The following is a 19,762-nucleotide window of genomic DNA, read 5'->3' on the forward strand; positions in this document are numbered from 1 at the left end:
TAATTGTTTTCCCTTTTCTTCTAAAAAAAAGATAAATCTCAGTTAGTCTCATGGACTCAATCCCTGGGAGTGACCGATCTGGTCTCACGAAAGTTTCCCACCGACCACCAGAATAAATCGGGAAGCGCATACGACGGTCAATCCAGATGCCAACATCCTTTGATTGCGTTCCCCATTTGGAAGAAAATTCTTACAAATACGCCGTAGCTGGGGATCGAACTGCGGGTCTCTGGATCACAACCCGGATGTCTTACCGTTGCACCATTGTCCTAGAGACAAATTTGCTTTGTGTGTGGGTTTCCATAGAGTATTTTTCTCTAATAGAATGAAAATGATTAAAAAGAATAAATTTTTATTAATGTATAAAAATACACATTAGAGAAAAATGCTCTAATATATTCTTTTTAATAAAAATATAAAATTTTTTAAATAATTTTCATCAAGAAAAATATTCTACCGTACATCGTAATTAAAATTTAAATCATGAGTTAATCTCTAAGCGCTTTACCGGGAAGGCCTTTCATAGACCTTTTGTTTCCTATATAGTAGGAGAAACGATCAAGTGGAAGTTGATGGTTAATCTCGAGCGAAGGTTTTCATAACTTTCAAAAAATGTTGTAAAATTCTGCTGTTGCTTTGGCCAACCCAATTTTAAGTCTCTTACTTGCACCTGAGTTGGCTATTTTTCCAAGAAATCAATCTTTAAAATTACAGACAAATCATTCATTTCTAGAGTAAAAAATGAAATTCATCATCCCAGCAGTCCACAATCGGCCCCACGACCATCTATGAGAAGGTAAATTGAGATGTTACAATTGATCACTATGAGGAAGACATTATTTCGACTTTGTCGAGATTTGATTTTTAAGTTTGCCGTGCACTAACTCAACCATACCCCGGGACATAGGCGAACTATTCATGATTCAGTGTAAAGAGGAATCATTCCAATACTGCACATCTTAAAATTTACTCTTCACAAAATCTCTTGATGTGAATAACTTGTAGCCAGATGATGATATCATGTAACTCTTCATAGTAGTCATTTCTACTTTATAAATTATGTTAAATTAGCAACTCCTTCAGAAATGGGAGAAACACTTTGAATTTTATTTACTAATCTGATGCAGCAAGAGATACTTTTAAACAAACTAGTCTCAAAATACTTGGCAACTTTGAGCACAGAAGAGGCTCCAAGTTGCTCATATCAAAAGCCCAAAACATTTTAAATTTTCCAAACAAATCCACTCAATGGTGAAGGAGTGCATGAGAGGCAACTAACCAATATTTTAAACCTTACTTCATTGTATGCAATATTGATTTTTGCCCTTGACTACCAGACGAGCACTGAGCTTGGCGCAACATTTGGTTGCGTCCATCAGTTGAAGGGTCCAAAACCCCATCATGAAGGACCATTCCATCTCTTTTCAAATCTGAACAAGGAAGAGAATTCCTACTTAGAGGAGGCTCCTTAGTACCAAGGTGGAGGGCTTCAACATTACGCTGGTGCACAGAGCTTGTAGATCTGCTACGGAAAGCTGTTTCATTTGTCAAATTTGAAGGAAGGGAATATGTGATGGAATGCGGAAGTTCCATTCCCTGAGAGCAACTGATAGAATTCTTCTTTCCAAAAGGAAAGCCAGTTCTTGACAAGGGTGTCCTCTCTGGTTTCAAGCATGAGTATGAGTAAGGTAAAGTTTTCCTCATGGAAGCAGGAAGACCCATAACTGGATGAGAATTACCAATGTTAAATTTACTAGCTGAATCCTTGGACCCAGTTTCAAAATAAGGAATAGCTGAGTGACTATCAACCATAGCAGTGAGGACACACCCACGACGAGGATAGCTAGTTCCTAAATTCAATCCTGAAGGATAAAATCCATGCTCTGAGTTTTGTGTTCGATGGAAAGTATCACTTGATGATCTGAGCAGACAAGCAGAACCAATGGGAGCTTTCAAACTTTCATCAGGCAGTGTTGTGCTAGCATTGTAACTATTCACCGATGTTAAATTCTTGGTGCCTAGACCTGGCAAAGGCAATCTATGGAGATCTTGTTTCAAGTACACCTTGGCTTGCTGAAGAGCATCAAGAACTTGTAGGCTGCTGCAGGCTGATTGATTTGGTTTAGTGCAGAACGGTCCCTGAGTGCCTAATAATTGCCATTTAGGTATCTCTTTCCTGGAATTACAAGCAGAATGGTTTCCAATTGGTGGTGAGTCAATATGGCTTTCTGCCAGTATGCTTTTGTTGTTAATAGATCCATGATCATTGTTTTTATGTACTAGACCATCACAACTTTTGGGAAGAGAGCTTGACACAGTGCTTAGTTGCTTAGGCCATGTAACCTCAACAAAGCAAGCTTCAACGTCGCTGACTGTCACATGTTGATGCGTTTGACTCATTAAGCCATCACAAACCTCTGGAGTTCCAAGTTCAATATCACTGTTGTTAATTTTTCCTGAATGTTGATCATTGGATGGATTGTCCACTGGACGTTCATCATTTGATGTGTTGAGAGGTCGTTCACCATTTGACAATGTCTGAAGCACATGATTATTGGATGGGCATGTACGTTCTTTGATCCCAGAGAAAACCCCAATATCATCTGGTTTTGCTTCCTCATCTCCGTATGCTATTTTCTCAAAACATGTCAATGTATCGTTTTGAAGTTCACCATTGATTTCAGTTACATAAGAGAGTTCCACGTGCTCAGAGTAATCCTAAATTGTGAGAAAAAGATTAGAGAAAAATAAATACTAACTCAACAAATAGACAAAATAATTTTATTCTCTCAAAAACAACAATTAGCCAAAATGACATGATGCATATTTGCCTGAAAAGCATCAACAGGGTGCTGCTATTTTGATTATTATCAAAGGACTCCTGCCTCTTCTAGTATGTCCATCATACTTTTTACCTTGATTTAATGAAAACTGAATAGTTTCCTTGTGAAATGGTTCACTTTGACTAATTTGAAGGGAAAAATCATTTAAAATTTTCCTGTAGTTCTAGAGTTACTACAAGATAATATTCACACATTAATTGAATAAGGATAATTTTAATTTGCATATGAAATTCCCGAACTAAGAAAAGTGACCAGTAAACCCTTCCTAATTCGACATATTGTAAAGTGAACATTCACATACATTTTCGCCAAAATTAGGACCATTTTGCCTCAAATTGATCAAAGTGAACAATTCAAACGAAATATTCATTTTTCAATAAGGGTGAAGAGCGTTATAAGAGATGATGGGATGCCCTGTGGAAATAACCAAAATAGAGGTGCCACTTTGATGATTTTGAAAATAAAAGGCACCATTTTGACTTCTGAGAAGAGAAAGCATGAGTTTCCAGTTGGCACTAACTGTCTTGCAACAAGACAACAAAGAAATTATTGATAGTTTGATAGACTTGGTTGATTCCCAAACCAGGCTTTGGATATCAAAGGATTCAAGGCTAAGAATAACTCTCCTTCTATCTCTCCTAGGCATCTCACCATCTTCTTATTCATTCTTTTTCAAGAACTGATTGGCATTCAGCCCTGCCCAGCCATTTAGGCAGGCTTTCCAAGAACTTTTCAGCAGCCTCAGAATGAAGCATATCTTCAAAGACTTAATTATTTTTTCCTGATTTGATCATGCACAAATTGCTAATATAAAAGGAGTACACCTCTTCTCTTTATCATAAGAAAATCAATGCCAATGCTTGAACTATTCTCAAGGAAACAAGTTTAGGAACAGTGACAAAAAAGTTCAATAGTGACCAAAAAAAGGTGCAAATAGTGATCTAAAAGTCAGTTGGACAAGTGTAAATTGAAAAATATTCTCAAGCAAAAATACATTAAGATTTTACGAGCTAGTTGAGTACTTCCATAATGTCTATTAAATTTCTTTGTATAGTAATACTGTTGGAATTTGGATGTACTTTTGCATTTCTAATTCTTGTGAATAAAACAAAGAGGATATGCGAGATAAAAACAAATAGAGATAAGATAGAGAGTAAACAAACTAGAAAAATATTATACCAGGAAACCAGCTGCTAAAGCAAGAAAGAAACCCTAAAGTAAGAAGCAAGGGTGCTGCAAGATTGTGGTATGGAGAATTCAGCAAATTCCTCAAGGGTATCACTAAACTTTTGAAAATATAACTTACAGCCAAGAATTACAGCTATCTTTGAACTACAACTTGATCCTTATGCCATCATTGTCTACATATATTATCCAAAAGCATGAAAGAAACAATGTAAAAAGCATGGGTGTTGCAAGATTGTTGTAAGGATAATTTGGCAAATTCCTCAAGGGTATCACTAAACTTTTGAAAATCTAACTTACAGTTAAAGTTGTACTACAATTTGATATTTACACCATCATTTCCTGCATGTATTATACAACTAAGAAACTTACCAGATTTGAAATTTTATTTTCACTGTACTTCTTTTCCCATTCTTGTTGAGCTTTTTCTTCTGCCTCAAACTGGCCTATGAGCTGGGCTTGCTGCTCGAGAACTCTTTCCATCTCTTCATCTCTCACACTATCAATTCCATCAGCTTCTATCTTATTTAGAAAAGATGTCCTACTTCCAGAAACATTTACAGATAATTTTGTAAATTCATCATGATTAATTGTATAATGATCTACCAAATCTGCAGAAGCCGCTCTGGTAGAGCCAAGACCAATGTTCTCATGTTCAAACTTTATAAACAAAATAGAAAAGAAATGAAAAGCATACCCCTTGTCTTCCTTCTTTTTGTAGCATGACTTTCCCAAGCTGTACTTTGGAGAAGACTTGACGCATAACATAAAACTCTTTTGCCTATATCTTTGCTTGATTGGCTTTCCTTTGGGCTTCTGGGGAGAATTTGGGCTGCTACAATGGCTTTTCCATGATAAGCTCGTGAATTGGGAGGAGGAATCTTCAAGATAAGAATTTGATTGTGCATCTGCAATAACAATCCTTTCTTCATTTGCCTTTGTACAGAGTTCACTTCTAAAATCTTCCTTGCAACCTTTTTCGCCGATAGTACTTTCATTTTTATCAAAGCTAGAATCAATTGCATCAGACAGATCATTCATCCCATTAGTTTCGAGAATAGATATGGCCTCAGTTGCTGCCTGTTCTGTTTTCCTCCTCTGGATGATCATGATCCTTAGTTGCTCCTCTAGTTCCATGACCTGAACAAGAAATATTAACAAACCGCATTTAAGTGATAGAAAACTCTTAAGAGGAATTTACCATAAGAAAACGTAACAGAATATTGATCTGACCCTTATAGCCAACTGACCAGCCTTTTCCTTTGCAGCTTTAGAAACTGTCCTCTCAGAAAGTAATCTAGCGCGCAGAAATTCAATGGTCATTGCTGTGGAGTCACCCATGATCGCTACCAGCAAAAATTGATCCTAAATCTCAAAATCCTCGACAATGAATCATTTTTTCCTGAAAAAGTAGCATATGTAATTATCCAAGTAAGTCAACACAATCTTACCAAACACCAAATAACATGATTATATCGGTTCCTAGGAAAAGGTTTTATAAGGCAAAAAATGAGGCATGGGTTCCTTGAAAAATGTTTTATAAGATAAATAAAAAAGAGCAAGCAAACTGAAAAGATCAAAATAACAAACATTATTGTGTTGGGATCATACACAAAGCCTGGTGTTTTCATGGACATTAGTCAGTCAATTTGCTCACACTGAAGAAGAAACTAAATCAAAGAGATTGTTAGAATCTTCAAAATGAAAAAGGATTTCCAAAGAATTTTCAAATCATGGGGAAGGAAGAAGAAGAGAGCATTTGGAGCTCATGGGAGAACTTTGGTGACTCAATTCCACATTAAAAAAATTGAAGAGAGATTGAGGCATGCGAATACAGATCAATGCACAAAGTTACGTTTTGCTAAAAGAAGGCACTATGTATATTGAACTTGGGAGAGCCATATGCATAGCACTCGACAGGTCTAGGTCATATGCAATCCACATTAGTTGTTCTATGTGCACAAAAAACATGCATCAGGCATCCACAAGCAAATTTGCAGGACTGCCAATCTACAAGTGCATGGGCATCAATAGTCCAATCTAGGCCTAAATGGTGTGCCCCGACGAACCAATGGGCCTGGATAAAGTAGTGGTTTGAACTGGTGAGATTTAAATCGTCCAAGCCTTTTCACTGAACTCCTTCAAGCTAGATATTCCTGCTATAAGATGGCACAAAAGCAAAATAATCCAAAATAACTCCTGCTATAGAAATAATCCAAAATAATTGGAAAAGGAAAAGATGGCACACTTCAAACTAGATATTCCTGCTATAAGAGAGCTCAAGATTGGCACAAAAGCAAGTGGTTGATAAAGAGATGCAAACACATAAAACGAAGATAGAAAGAAAAAGAACTACCTTTAGCACCAAAACCTGGACCGACGAGCAAAGGGTTTCCAACTGTAAACTCCTATGCTACGAAATTAGGAAGAAAGCGATCGACTGCTTCTGCAATCAGCTCAATGGCAGATCAGAGATCCAAGACCATTGTTCATCTTCCCCATTCTTGGTCGCCGCCGGCGCCGTAGGGACTGGGCGAGGAGATACTTTTGTTCAAAATGACGACGTTTCTCAGAAATTCTCCCATGGAATTGTGGAAGTGTTACACACTTCCAGCATCGAGGCCCCACCCAACGCTTCAAATGTACGACCTGAAGTTTCGCCGTGCCCCCGGAATTCGCACATTTTTTCAAATTTGCCATACAAATTTTCAGAAAATTACTTCCCCTGATTACTTATTAAACTAGAATGGCATAAGAGGAAAAGGGACACCCCTAATTTTATATAGGGGAAAAAATCAAAGGGGCGATCTTTTTTTTTATTAGAACCATACATTTATCTTTCATTTATTATCAAAACATCACTCATCATGTGAATATGTTTTTCCTGAAATTATCTTTATTATTGTAGCAGTTATGAGTTCGTAACTACCACATTATTATAACAGCTATAATTTTATAATTGTTATAACTTAGACATTTCAATTTTGATCAATTTTAATAATATTATACTTTAGCAGTATAGTGCATAGCTCTTACAATATAGACACTTAATTTTTATCGATATTGGTTAATATTATATTATAATAACACTTTAACTTTTATTAATATTGTGACATAGTAATTACATAACTATCTATTAGAATTTTGGGATCATTAATGTAATTATAAATGTCATGTCATCAATTAAATAAGTCAAAGAAATTAATGTGGTCAAATTATGATTAAGGAATTTGGTTTAAGGGCTTAATTGTCATGAATATAAAAGTGTGGATACCACATGTGAAATTTCTAATTTGTTGAGGGGCCAAATTAGAAATAAGCAAATAAGGATAATTATAAAAGGGTTATGGTCCCAGTTTGCAGAACGACGTTTAGTTTTGTTCTCCATCGACAAAACTCTCTGGATTCTGAGAAAACTCTGCAAATTGAAAATCATTGCCAGAAATTGACTGCAAATCATGGGTTCTGGTATGTTTTCGTAATTCTTATTGTTATGTTTGTGATTTCTTAAGAATTGAGTATTTAGGGTTATCTGTGAAGATTACCCTATCGATTTTTCCTACAATGGTATCAGAGCGAGGTTGCTCTAAATTCTTAAGAAATCAATCTATTTTGATTGTTAATACGTTTACTATTCTGTTCTGTTTTCCATCCAGTTCATCGTTGAACATGATGAAATTTGATTTGGGATTTGGCCATCGGAATATGGAATAAATCGATTTCTGATGGCATAAGTAACCCACGACAAGCGATCATGATGAGGCAAGTGATCATCGGAAATCACAGCCGGAACCTGTCGTCAACATTGTGAATAAGTTTCTTTTTTGGAAAGTTACGACAGTGAAGCAGTTTCATCAGTTTTGCCCATGCATGAGCAGTTGCGTCGGTTTGGCAACGATTTTGGGTTTTGATTAAAAAAAAAAATCGTCCGATTACTTGCACAAAAGAAAGAGATCGTGGATTTGAAATTTTCAAATCTTAAATGTGGGCCCCACGTGAACCATTGTATCATGGAGTCCCTTCATGCACACGTTCACATTGGTTCTCATTTAAAACAACAATAGGAGCTCGACAAAATCGAAGCACATCGATATCAAGTTCTTTGTTGTGAAAGAAAGAGTACAAAGTGGACAAATTTCGATAGAACACATAGACACAAACTCCATGATAGCAGATCCTTTTACAAAGGGTTTACCACCCAATATCTTCTATGAGCATACTACTCATATGGGTGTTATTCAATTTGGTGAAATCTAGATCTAGTGGGAGTTTGTACTATATATGTTTTCTATATATGTTTGGTTATATACCAAGATTTTTCTGATCAGATATAAAGTTTAATGTTTACTTCATTACACTTTGTACAACTTAAGTTAATGTTTTTTATCTCACTTTGGTTAAGGAGGACCAGTTGAAAATTGACATGAATAGATCACCTTGCATGTAATTTTCATGTCACACATTCATGATTGATCTATGTCATTTGATTATATTGATGTATGTGACCACTGATTGTTTAGTTGTGATAGATACAACAAAAACTACATTGATCCTATGTCTATATAATTAATGGACGAGATTGTTAAGGAAGCCCTATGACTATGATGACAACATTTTGAGCTCACTAAAGTTAACACATTTATAAATTTACATATATGATCCAGTGGGAGATTATTAGAATTTTGGGATCATTAATGTAATTATAAATGTCATGTCATCAATTAAATAAGTCAAAGAAATTAATGTGGTCAAATTATGATTAAGAAATTTGGCTTAAGGGCTTAATTGTCATGAATATAAAAGTGTGGATACCACATGTGCAATTTCTAATTTGTTGAGGGGCCAAATTAGAAATAAGCAAATAAGGATAATTATAAAAGGGTTATGGTCCCAGTTTGCAGAACGACGTTTAGTTTTGTTCCCCATCGACAAAACTCTCTGGATTCTGAGGAAACTCTGCAAATTAAAAATCATTGCCAGAAATTGACTGCAAATCATGGGTTCTGGTATGTTTCCGCAATTCTTATTGTTATGTTTGTGATTTCTTAAGAATTGAGTATTTAGGATTATCTGTGAAGATGACCCTATCGATTTTTCCTACACTATCATAATATAAGTACTTTATCTTTGATAAATATTGATTAACATTGATCAATATTAATTAACATTGATCAATAATATATTATATTAACAAATTATAGCTAGTACTTCGATTAACATTAATCAATATTGTATTGTAGAAGCTACAATCTCATAGTTATTATAATTGTGTAATTATAACAGTTAAAAAAATCATAATTATTATAATTATATAAAGATTACAAGATCATAGTTGTTATAATGGTGTAGTAGTTATGCTCTTATAATTGCTATAATAAAGTCAAAAATAAAAATAATTTCAAAAGGTAAAATATATGGTGATGAAATGATAGAATGAGATGGGTTCCGATAAAAAAAAGACACTCTTTTGATTATTTACCCTTTTATACATTGCAGCTGCGAGCATGCCTTAGCTCATTGAAGAGTCTTACCAGTGAAAAAAAAACTCATTTTGTTCTATCTCAAATATTAATCCGCTAATAAATTTTAAATCTCTCTTTTTTCTATTCTTTTCTTGATTCATCCTTTTAGTGTCAATTTATAAATCAATTACATATTTTTACATTTTTTTCTTGAATTAGGATCTCAAAAGTTCAAGAGCATGAGATTGATCAAAATGTCTTTAGCCTTGACCTTGTCTTTACTAAAACCAAATATATATCTTGTTAACAGCTAACCTAACCGAGATGGGGCATTTTGATAATAATAAAAACTCAGTAACATTTTTAAAAATAGTTAAAACAATAGCTAAAACTTCGAGACTATTTTTTACTTTACTCCTAAAGATATCACGTGCCGTTGAAAATTTAAGTGAATTTGTAAGTCAACTTTGAAAATGATTTAGGAAGAACAGTCAAATGGTTTAATATCTTTCTTCAATTTAAGATGGTCAAATTGAAAAGTATCAGGATTTAATTTTGCACAAATTGTCAATTTAACCTCACATAGATTTGTAAACTAGCTGCATGGTATAAATAACTAAGACATTATACCCCATGAAAAAATATTTCATGAGTAAATCTCTTATGGTTAATAGAAGTCAACCAAATATGTATTAAATGAAAATCACATTATATGATCATGCAAATTGATTTGCCTATCAACTTAACTCGAAATTAAAGTTTAAACAATAAAATTAATCATAAGATTAGAGGGTGCTCAAAAAATCAATAAGCCTACCAGCCATTTTGTGTCATTCAACGAAAATCTAGAGAGTCGTTCTTTGAAAATGGGGCGATGCAATTAATATTTATTTATTGTGTATAATTTTTAAATATACAAATTTGTTGCAAAAATAAGTTTAACAAGGTTAAAATTAAATTTTATATAAAATTAAAGGATGAAAGATCTCCATTTGAAAATACATATAAATTTATTTGTTTAAATTGATTTAAGAAATGAAAAACAAATAATAAAGAATTTAATCCGTGTGACGTTTCATAGCAACAAGTGAAATATATTTTCATAGATTTTGGGGGTGAAAAAATGTCCCCGTTACGATCTGAGCCGCCAATCGATCCGTGTGCGAATTTCAAAGTTGATGATTAGGCCGGATTCGAGTAGCGATCTGGGCCGGGTCCGGCTGGTCTTGCGCTTATGACGGGCCGAATAGCTTGAAGTTGAAAGGATGGAAACCGAACTAATTATAGACCGTCAGATCGTGATCGTACGAATGAGACAGTGGAAGAAGGCATCCAGTGGAAGTTGGAGTGTGTTTTTTAAGACGGGCGAGAAGCGACGCCAGAGTGTTGAATCCTCTGCTCCTTGTTTGAGCTCGAGAAACCCTTGGATTTGGATTGAAGGTCGCCATGTCTGCCGTGATCGCAGCGAGGTTCATCGCCCGCAGGCTCTCCTCCAGTGGGAGGGTTCTCAGGGAGGAGGAGAAAGCGGCGGAAAACGTTTTCAACAAGGTCCCCTTGATCTGCTAATCTAGCTTTTGGTTTCGAATTTCTGAATGCTATTTTAGTTCACTTTTGATGCTAGGGTTTGTGAAACGGCTGGCGGATCTCGTAGATTTATAATTGATCTTTTTTATTCGCCCCTAAGCATGGCGTTTTCCATATCATGATTTTTAGGGTTCATTTGCGGCCAAGAATTTCGTTTACATTGATGTAGATAATTCTTCAAATTGTAAAGCTATGCATGAGCGTCATGATGTTTGAGTTGATTGTGAAAATTTTGGAGGGATGCATGAAAAACTTGTGGCTAAGATACTTGTGTGGACGAGGCAGGCTCTACATTGTGATGAATGAATTGATATATGCTTGTTAGAGTAAGTGTACCAGAAAATTATATGCAATTCAAAAGTTGCATTTGAATGACGTTCTGATGAACTCAAATCTTTTACTAGACTAGGTTTTTTGTCACTAATCACTGAGTTTACAATATCCATTTATTTCTCTTAAAATTCCCGGTTTATACAAAACAAGCACATGTGGAAACCCTACTATTGGGGATTTAGTTTCACAAGGATGAATCACTAGTATTTGGAATAGTGAGATACTGAGATAGGATTATTAAAATGTTTAGGTAGTTGCAATTTTTTAGTATTAGTATCATAACTTCCATACTGGCTAATTGCTACCTTGAAATCCTTATTCAACTTCATCTTTTCCAAAGATTACAGGTTTTCATCCTCATTATGATGCTACTGCATTATATATATATATTTTAAAGTTTGACATTTTGAATAGCATAAATCTTCATCAGAGTGTATTTTTTTTGAGAAGTGAGTATTTAGTTATTTTATGATCTATATTGTATTTCATCTTTTTGCTTGTTTTACTTCCTCTCCAAAATTTCCATACATCCATGTTTTCTGAAGAGACTTTGTGATATACCCTGTCGACAAGCTTTCAGGGTTATATGCCTTTCCCTAGTTATGACATTCCAACATGAGAACAGAAATAAACAGCAGTCTCATATTATATTTTTAAAGGGAGGTATTCCTAGAGTATATGATTGAAATGTTGCCCTACTTTGAAGTTCTTATTTGGACAAAACACTTGGCACCATATTATAGTAGTTTGTAAAACTTCTTTCCTAAAGTGAATGCTTAGGCTAACTATAGATACATTTATGTAGTTTAAGGCTCTGCAATTGAAGTGGTTTGCCATCAATGCATTTTTCTGATACTGATAGATGTACTACAAAACAGTATTTTTAAAATCACGTGTATGTAATATATCCAAGGCTCATGGGTTATGTACAGAACAACAGATTCCCGTTGATATTGCAGTGCCACAATAATTAACCTTACTGTTTGAAAGAGTGTTTATTTTGTGATGCATGTTGAAAATTCTTGTCTATGTAGATCACTTCCAGATCAATTAAGATATGGTATCAAAGTACAAATTTTGTTTGTTGGGACCAAACACATAATTGGAATTACCAGACTCGTACTCAATAGTGTTTTATCATATCTCTGCTTTGTGGCTTCTAAGTAGAAAAACAGTATGAATATTCTTAATATTGATTACTCATTTTCTGGCAGAAGTTCATTGAATGTGGTTTTTAGGAGAGCCCTAGAGCTTTTCAGCCTTTGACTTACTTTATTCAACAAAATAACACAACAACGACAGCAACCAAGTCTTATCCCATTAGGTGGAGTCGGCTATATAAATCCTTCTGCGCCTTTGGCCTCTATTACCTACTATATTATCATTTATATTTAAATAAATTTTATCTTATTTCATTGTTGCTAAATCTTTTTTAGTCTTCTTTTTCTTCGTTTGATATGCACATTTGTCATAGTTTCATATCGCTTAACTGGAGCATCTATTGGTAGTTTACGTATATGTCTGTACCATCTTAAACGTGATTCCCTGAGTTTTCCCTCAATAAGTGCAACTCCGATTTTCTCTCTAATATTTTCATTTCTTATCTTATTCATTCTTGTATATCCGTACATCCACAATAACATCTTCATGTCTGTTAGTTACATCTTCTATTCATGTGCTCGAGTCATAGCCTAACATGCAACTTCATATAATATAGTAGGTTTAATCGTTTTTTTCTAAAATTTTCCTTTAAGTCTTAGAGGTACATTACAATTTCAAAGAACATGCGATGTTCTCATCTATTTCAACTATCCCACTTGTATTCTGTATAAGACATCTCTTTCAATTCCTCCATCATTTGTATAAATGATCCTAAATGTTTAAAACTATTAGTTATAGATAATTCATCATTTTTTATCTTAATAATTATCTAATTACGTCTAATATTACTAAACTTAAATTTCATATATTCTGTTTTTATTCTACTTAATCTAAAACTTTTTACTTCTAGCGTTTTTCATTAAAATTCGAATTTAGCATTTACTCTTTCACGTATTTCATCCATCAAAATAATATTATTTACAAATAATGTGTATTGTGGTACCATATCTTGAATGTGTCCCGTGAATTCGTCCATGATTATTGTAAAAAGATAGAGGTTTAGAGCTGATCCTTGATGTGACTATTTTTATGGGGAATGCTTCGGTTAATTCGCTTGAAGTCTTCACTCTTGTCATGATATTCTTATATATATCCTTAATTAGTTTAATATACTCTACAATGACATCTCTTTTTTTTAGAATTCTCTATATAATTTTCCTTGAGACTCTATCATAAGTTTTTTCTAAGTCGAATATCATATGTAAGTCTTGCTTTTGTTCTCGATATTTTTCAATTAGTTGTCTAAGAAGATATATAATTTCTATTGTCGACTTTCCAGACATAAATCTAAATTTATTTTTGATCATCATGATCTCCTTTCTTAATCTTTTTTATTATTATTCTTTCTCAAAATTTTATAGTATGACTCATTAATTTAATACCCCTATAGGTTGTACAATTTTGTATTTCTACTTTATTTTTATATTAGAGAATTAGAGTAGTTACCCTTTACTGATCGATTTTTTTTAGTTTTTAATATCAGGTTGAATAACTTTGTAAGTCATTCAATACTTTATTGGAACATCATTTGATCGAATTGGTTTTTCATTTTGCATTCTGTTTAAAGTTTGTTTTACTTCTAAAATTTAAATTTTACGATAAAAATTTAAATTTCTATACTCATTTAACTTACTTAAATTGCTTAAATTAAATTGGTCACCTAAACATTTATTAAAAAGTTTATGAAAATACATCTTATTTGAATAAGATCTCTTATCTTCCTTTCTTTCGCTTTAGCCATTTTGTAAATATCTTTTTCCCCTTCTTTTATATTCAATTTTCGATATAAATGTTTAAAAGTTTCACTCATAGCTTCATTCATTGCTTTCTTGATCTCTTTCTTGGCTAATATATATTTTTTTAAATTTTCCTCGCTCTCACAAGGATATAATATCTTATAGGTTCTTCGTTTTTCTTTCACTCTCTTTTATACTTTCTCATTTCATTCTTTACTTGATGGTGCATGCCCCTTTGACTTACCGAGTGCACTCTTGGTTATTATTTTCAACTTTAATACCCATCTTATTTTATGTCATATTTGAATCATCGTATATTTCTTCTAATACTTGTATTCCTATCCTCTCCTTAAATATGTTTTGTTTTTCATCTTTTAACTTTTACCACTTAATTCTAGGAATCGTGCATATTTTTCTTTTATTAATACTATGCTTAAGGCATATATCCAACACTATTAACTTATGTTGAGTAGTTAAGCTTTCTCTAGTTATGATATTGCAATTTTTACAAATCTTTCTATCCTTCTTCCTAACCATATGAAAGTCAAATTGCAATTTATTATTCCCACTTTTGAATGTGACCAAACGTCTTCTCTTTTCTTAAAAAAACGTATTAGCTAGTATAAGATTATATGCTATTGCAAAATCCAATATAATATTCCTTATTTTTGACTTTTGCATGTTTATTTAGATCTCCTCTTATTAAAATCATTTCGGTTGGTGGAATATTTTGTAATATCTCATCTAGGTTGTCTTAAAATATAAATTGATGTGTTCATTTAATCTTACTTGAGGTGCATATATATTAATTACATTAATAGTTTATTTCGCCACTACTATCTTGAGAGTTATAATTCTATTCCTTTTCTAACTATTTTTACTACTTCATCTTTTAACGAATTATCGACAATAATATTTATTTCATTTTTTGGTTTACTCCTTCCTATATACCATAACTTGAATTCTCTATCATTTTTTCTTTTTCTCCTATCCATTTTATCTCTTGTACACACAAAATATTAATTCTTCTCCTAATTGTCGTATCTACTATTTCCATTGTTTCACCTATGAGTGTTCTTAGAATTTATGTTCCAAATCTTAGACAATTAGATTTTCTATAATATTTGTTCTTACCTAACCTATGGTGTGAGAACTCTCAATAATATTTATTTCATTTTTTGGTTTACTCATTCCTATATACCATAACTTAACTTGAATTCTCTATCATTTTTGCTTTCTCTCCTATCCATTTTGTCTCTTGTATACACAAAATATTAATTCTTCTCCTAATTGTCGAATCTACTACTTCCATTGTTTTACCTATGAGTGTTCCTATATTCTATGTTCCAAATCTTAGACAATTAAATTTTCTATAATATTTGTTCTTACCGAACTTATGGTGTGAGAACTCTTACATATTCAACACTACACCTGAGTTCTCATGGAGATGTAGTGGTCCTTGTCAAAATGTTATATTCGGATCTTGTAACACGTTCCTTATGGAGAACATCCTAGCATTAACAAAATAGTTTGATAGATATATTTATTAAATATTTGTCTATAAGTCCACGTTAGTTACCAACCTAATATGCAACCCTCGTCTTTTTTCAACCGGGCTTGGGACCGGTTTTGACGAGGTTATTCAACGAAATAACAAGCTAATATATTTGGATCACAAGACTATTACATATTTTCTCCATCTTGTTATTAAAAGGCTGTTCCCTTGGAAGCTATACCTGATTGTTAAACTTCGTGCTGTCAGTATAGTCTTTGAACTGTATCCTTGCTGTTTCTTGGAAGATGAATTTCATCCTTAACAGAAATATCTACTTCAAAAACAAAATAGTATAATAATAACTGAGAAAGTTAGGGCAATCTTCCCCTCGCTTAACCTCTTTATTTAACCTACAATATACATTGTTTGTGTTACGGAAGTTTGAGGTACAAAAAAGAGGCTCTTATAACCTTTTCCCCAAAGAATATTCATTCAGTAAGAACTAACATATTTGCCTTTTGATGCAGAAAATCGAGAAAGAGAAGTTCGAGAAGCTTGCACATAAGGTATGTGCTCAACTTCTAAATGCCTCTCTTGCCATAGCTTGTACATGAGTTAGAGAAATAAGTGATTCTGTTTGGCATTGGTCATTAATAAATACTCCTTTCACTCAAACTATTGCATTTCCTTCTTATTTCCTCCACTACGGATTTTCCTTTTTGGGTTGATTTTTCTTTCAATAAATTAAAGGTGTGGTTTGTTGAACGCTCGTAGTTCCTCGAAAAATCTGTCAAACGTGTCAATCTTTTTTTTCTCTAATACTAATGGCAAGGCAAGAAATGCTAATAATATGATCAAAGAATGGCATGGTATAGGGCTCAATATAGAAATTGCAAATATAAACATAATGCAGCTTTTATTTACATTTTCTTTTTGTTGCTAAAGTTGAGACGGGCTAGACTTGCAGGGCCCCAAAGCTGCAGAGAAAACCCCAGCCAAATCAGAACCCTCGTCCAATTTTGTGAACCCCACCAACCCACATGGATCATCTTCCTCAGAGGGTACTTCAACCAACCTGACCAGCAACTACCCTCTGTTGCTGGCGCCGATGCTGCTGTATGTTGTGTGGGTTGTTATCTCCTCAAAAAGCCGAAGAAATCAGAATAAGTTAGCCGATTGAGGCTCCGATGTCATTCAAGTGGCCAACGCCATTGGGAGTTGGGTTTTCGTTGTTTGCCTTGCCTTTTTCATGAAACGTGGACTGCTCTAGTATACTTAGAGATGCAATTGGAATAAATCTTTTACTGTTTAACTTAGAGCTTAAACATGTATTTGTATCAAAGTTGAGCTCTTCTAAGATGCTGCTTCTAAGTTCTAAGATATATTTTTTTTAAATTATTCAACATGATTTGTAGGGTCAATAGGGGAAACAATTATCGGATATATATTAACCTTTAGTAATCCATGTTTACAGTTGTTCGATACATTCAAATTCATCTCCCCTTTATATTCTCATATTTATTATTCTATCTTATCTCTATTTCCTTATATTCATCACGGTATTTATTTATATATATTCAAAAATAAATCTTTAAAATATTTATTTTTAGAGAAATTTTAACCCTGATCCTTTAAATGCAGCTTTATCTCTGCTCTACCTGCGGCGACTGTAGTATATATTTGGTTTAGCTAAAACGGGTCAAAACAAGACAAGTCAACAAAATGTACGAGCACAACATACAACTATAATATTGAAATTAAATAACTGACGGTGCCTTTTCCAGTGGCGATATGCCTTTTACGATGCCTGCACAATACAACTTTGGTTTCTCCAATGACTTAGAGCATCCGCAACGGGTGTTCAACGCGCGTTAATAGGATGATGTGGAGGAGGGAGGGAGCGACGTGGAGGAGAGAGGGAGCAGTGAATGAGGAGAGAGGTATTAACGCGTTCAGAGGTATTAACGCGTTAATCGGAGGAGAGAGGGAGGAGTGAAGGAGAGAGGCAGTGAAAGAGGAGAGAGGGAGGAGTTATAACGCCAGCTGCGTTGCAGTTGTTCTTAGTTCTACAAAGCACTATTTATAACGCCAGCTGGAGGAGAGAGAGAGCGCCGCCGTCGCCGTCTCCGCCTTCGGGAGCGCCAACGCCGGCACCGTGTCGGTTCCTAAGAGCGTGTTCGCCACCGGCGTCGACGACGTGGTGCTCGCGAAGTCGTTCAAGACCGACGTCGCCACCATCCAGAAGCTCAAGGCTGGCCTCGCAAACTAGTCTTCGATTCAAGACCTCTTTTTTAGAAAATAGAATTGGAAAGATATCATCATATCATTGTGCGAGTTGGAACACCTTCATTGCCTAAAAAATACATTTCTTGCTTGTTGATCGACGAATTATATTTTATAAAGATGTTTTTTAATATTTCTACTAATTGTTCTAAGATTTATATGATCTTACAGAATAATATTGTTCGATGAATAACAGTTTGGTTTGGTCGATGGTTAAAATACTAAAAGGGCCTTTTGTGCATTTTTATTGGATATTAATCATGGACTTAAAGCTCTTAGTGACAAATAATGTAGCATTATATTATTTTAATCATGCCATAGAATTTCATCTTCTCATCGGGCCAATATATAAAATTAATTATATATTTTTAAGAATTATATTTTATCTAAGATTTATTAATACATTTAAAGAATATAAACATTAATTTGAATTGTAAATAAGTTAATTTATTATTTAAAAATTATTAAAGGTTGTCTCATATCTTAAAATTACTTTTGTTTTAAATGTTATTTTAACCAATTGGTTTTGTTGAAGTTGAAACAATTTTAATCAAAATTACTCTAAACAATCATAGTTAATTATTATATATTATAATAATTTTGACTTTTAAATTATATAACCTTTTTAATTAAAACTGTTTTAATAATATTTGATCAATTTTTATTAAATTAAAATAGTTTTAATTAATATTTAAGCAATTTTAATTAATATTAAAATAATTTTAATTTTAAGTATTGGAGTAACTTTTTATGTGATCATTTATGTTCCATTTTGCCCGGGCTATAGTGCAATAGTAAAGCATTTTTGTAATTAATTAGATATTCATAGGTTGATTTCTAATTATGATGCACTGCAGATTAATTTACTACAATAGAAAGACAACTTTGGAATGTTGATTGGGGAGCGCCATACCATTCGTGCTTTCCAATTAATCCTGATGACCAATGAGAAACTTACATGGAACCGGATTGATCACTTCTAAAATTAATTAGTTTAAAAAATTAAATATTATAAAAAAATCATATTTCATTTCAAATGAAGCCAAAGAAAAAATTATCAACTATTCTCATATGTAATAAATTGTCTTCTTTTTTTAATGTCTAATATAATTGATTGGTGTAATGATAAGTGGTAAAGTGCATTCTTAAGCAATCAGAGTTCAATTCTCTAACAACATGTGACACCATGCTTTCTGAATTTATTTGGTAGTTAGAATATGAAACCGGACCGTCCATTTCAAAATTAATCAGCTCGTAAGAATTGAATACCCGATTAAAAATGAATCAGCTCATATCGATTACCTTCTCATCTAGTCGTTAAGATCGACTAAAATGTATCATTAGCAAGAACGGACCACTCTTGAGTAATCAAAGTTAATATTAACACTAGGAGAGGATCCTATTAACAATAAGAAATTTGAAACATGGAATACGACCAACTTATAGAGCATCCGAACGCTAAGTTACAAAACAGAACTTATACACATTTAAAAATTGACCTCTTCGTTTAGTTCCACTTCGTTTCCGGTTAACGAAGCTAATAAGGCCAAGTTTATATCGCAATAAAAATTATACTATTTCTTGATCATATCGATCAAAAAATTGTCCTTGATTGAGTCGTCAAAAAGAAGAACACAAATCTTCGTCCTCGTTTCCTCCGTTCAAATCAAGGCAATTCGT

At 33.4% G+C, this 19,762-nt stretch overlaps 1 protein-coding gene and 1 pseudogene across 4 annotated transcripts; one reads left to right on the forward strand and one right to left on the reverse strand.

Moving 5' to 3' along the window:
* Positions 1 to 1,013: 1,013 nt before the first annotated feature.
* LOC141839159 (uncharacterized) lies at positions 1,014 to 6,548 on the reverse strand. Of its 4 annotated transcripts, none has more exons than XM_074726851.1 (5): positions 6,385 to 6,548; positions 5,262 to 5,430; positions 4,726 to 5,168; positions 4,401 to 4,527; positions 1,014 to 2,718 (listed from the first exon to the last, which is right to left on the reverse strand). In XM_074726851.1, exons 2-5 carry the CDS (start codon positions 5,367 to 5,369, stop codon positions 1,294 to 1,296), a joined length of 2,103 nt encoding a protein of 700 aa, XP_074582952.1. In that variant the 5' UTR covers positions 5,370 to 5,430; positions 6,385 to 6,548; the 3' UTR covers positions 1,014 to 1,293. The 4 variants fall into 4 exon arrangements, with proteins under 4 accessions (XP_074582952.1, XP_074582944.1, XP_074582969.1 ...); XM_074726843.1 differs by having other exon boundaries at positions 4,401 to 4,569; XM_074726868.1 differs by lacking the exon at positions 6,385 to 6,548 and having other exon boundaries at positions 4,401 to 4,569; positions 5,279 to 5,364.
* Positions 6,549 to 10,867: 4,319 nt separating this feature from the next.
* On the forward strand, positions 10,868 to 17,111 carry LOC141832289 (uncharacterized protein At2g27730, mitochondrial-like; annotated as a pseudogene).
* Positions 17,112 to 19,762: the final 2,651 nt, after the last annotated feature.

The sequence above is a fragment of the Curcuma longa genome, chromosome 1, assembly GCF_044706935.1.
Source record: "Curcuma longa cultivar G26 ecotype Majalengka, Jawa Barat chromosome 1, ITB_CL_G26_1.1, whole genome shotgun sequence".
NCBI classification, from domain to species: domain Eukaryota; kingdom Viridiplantae; phylum Streptophyta; class Magnoliopsida; order Zingiberales; family Zingiberaceae; genus Curcuma; species Curcuma longa.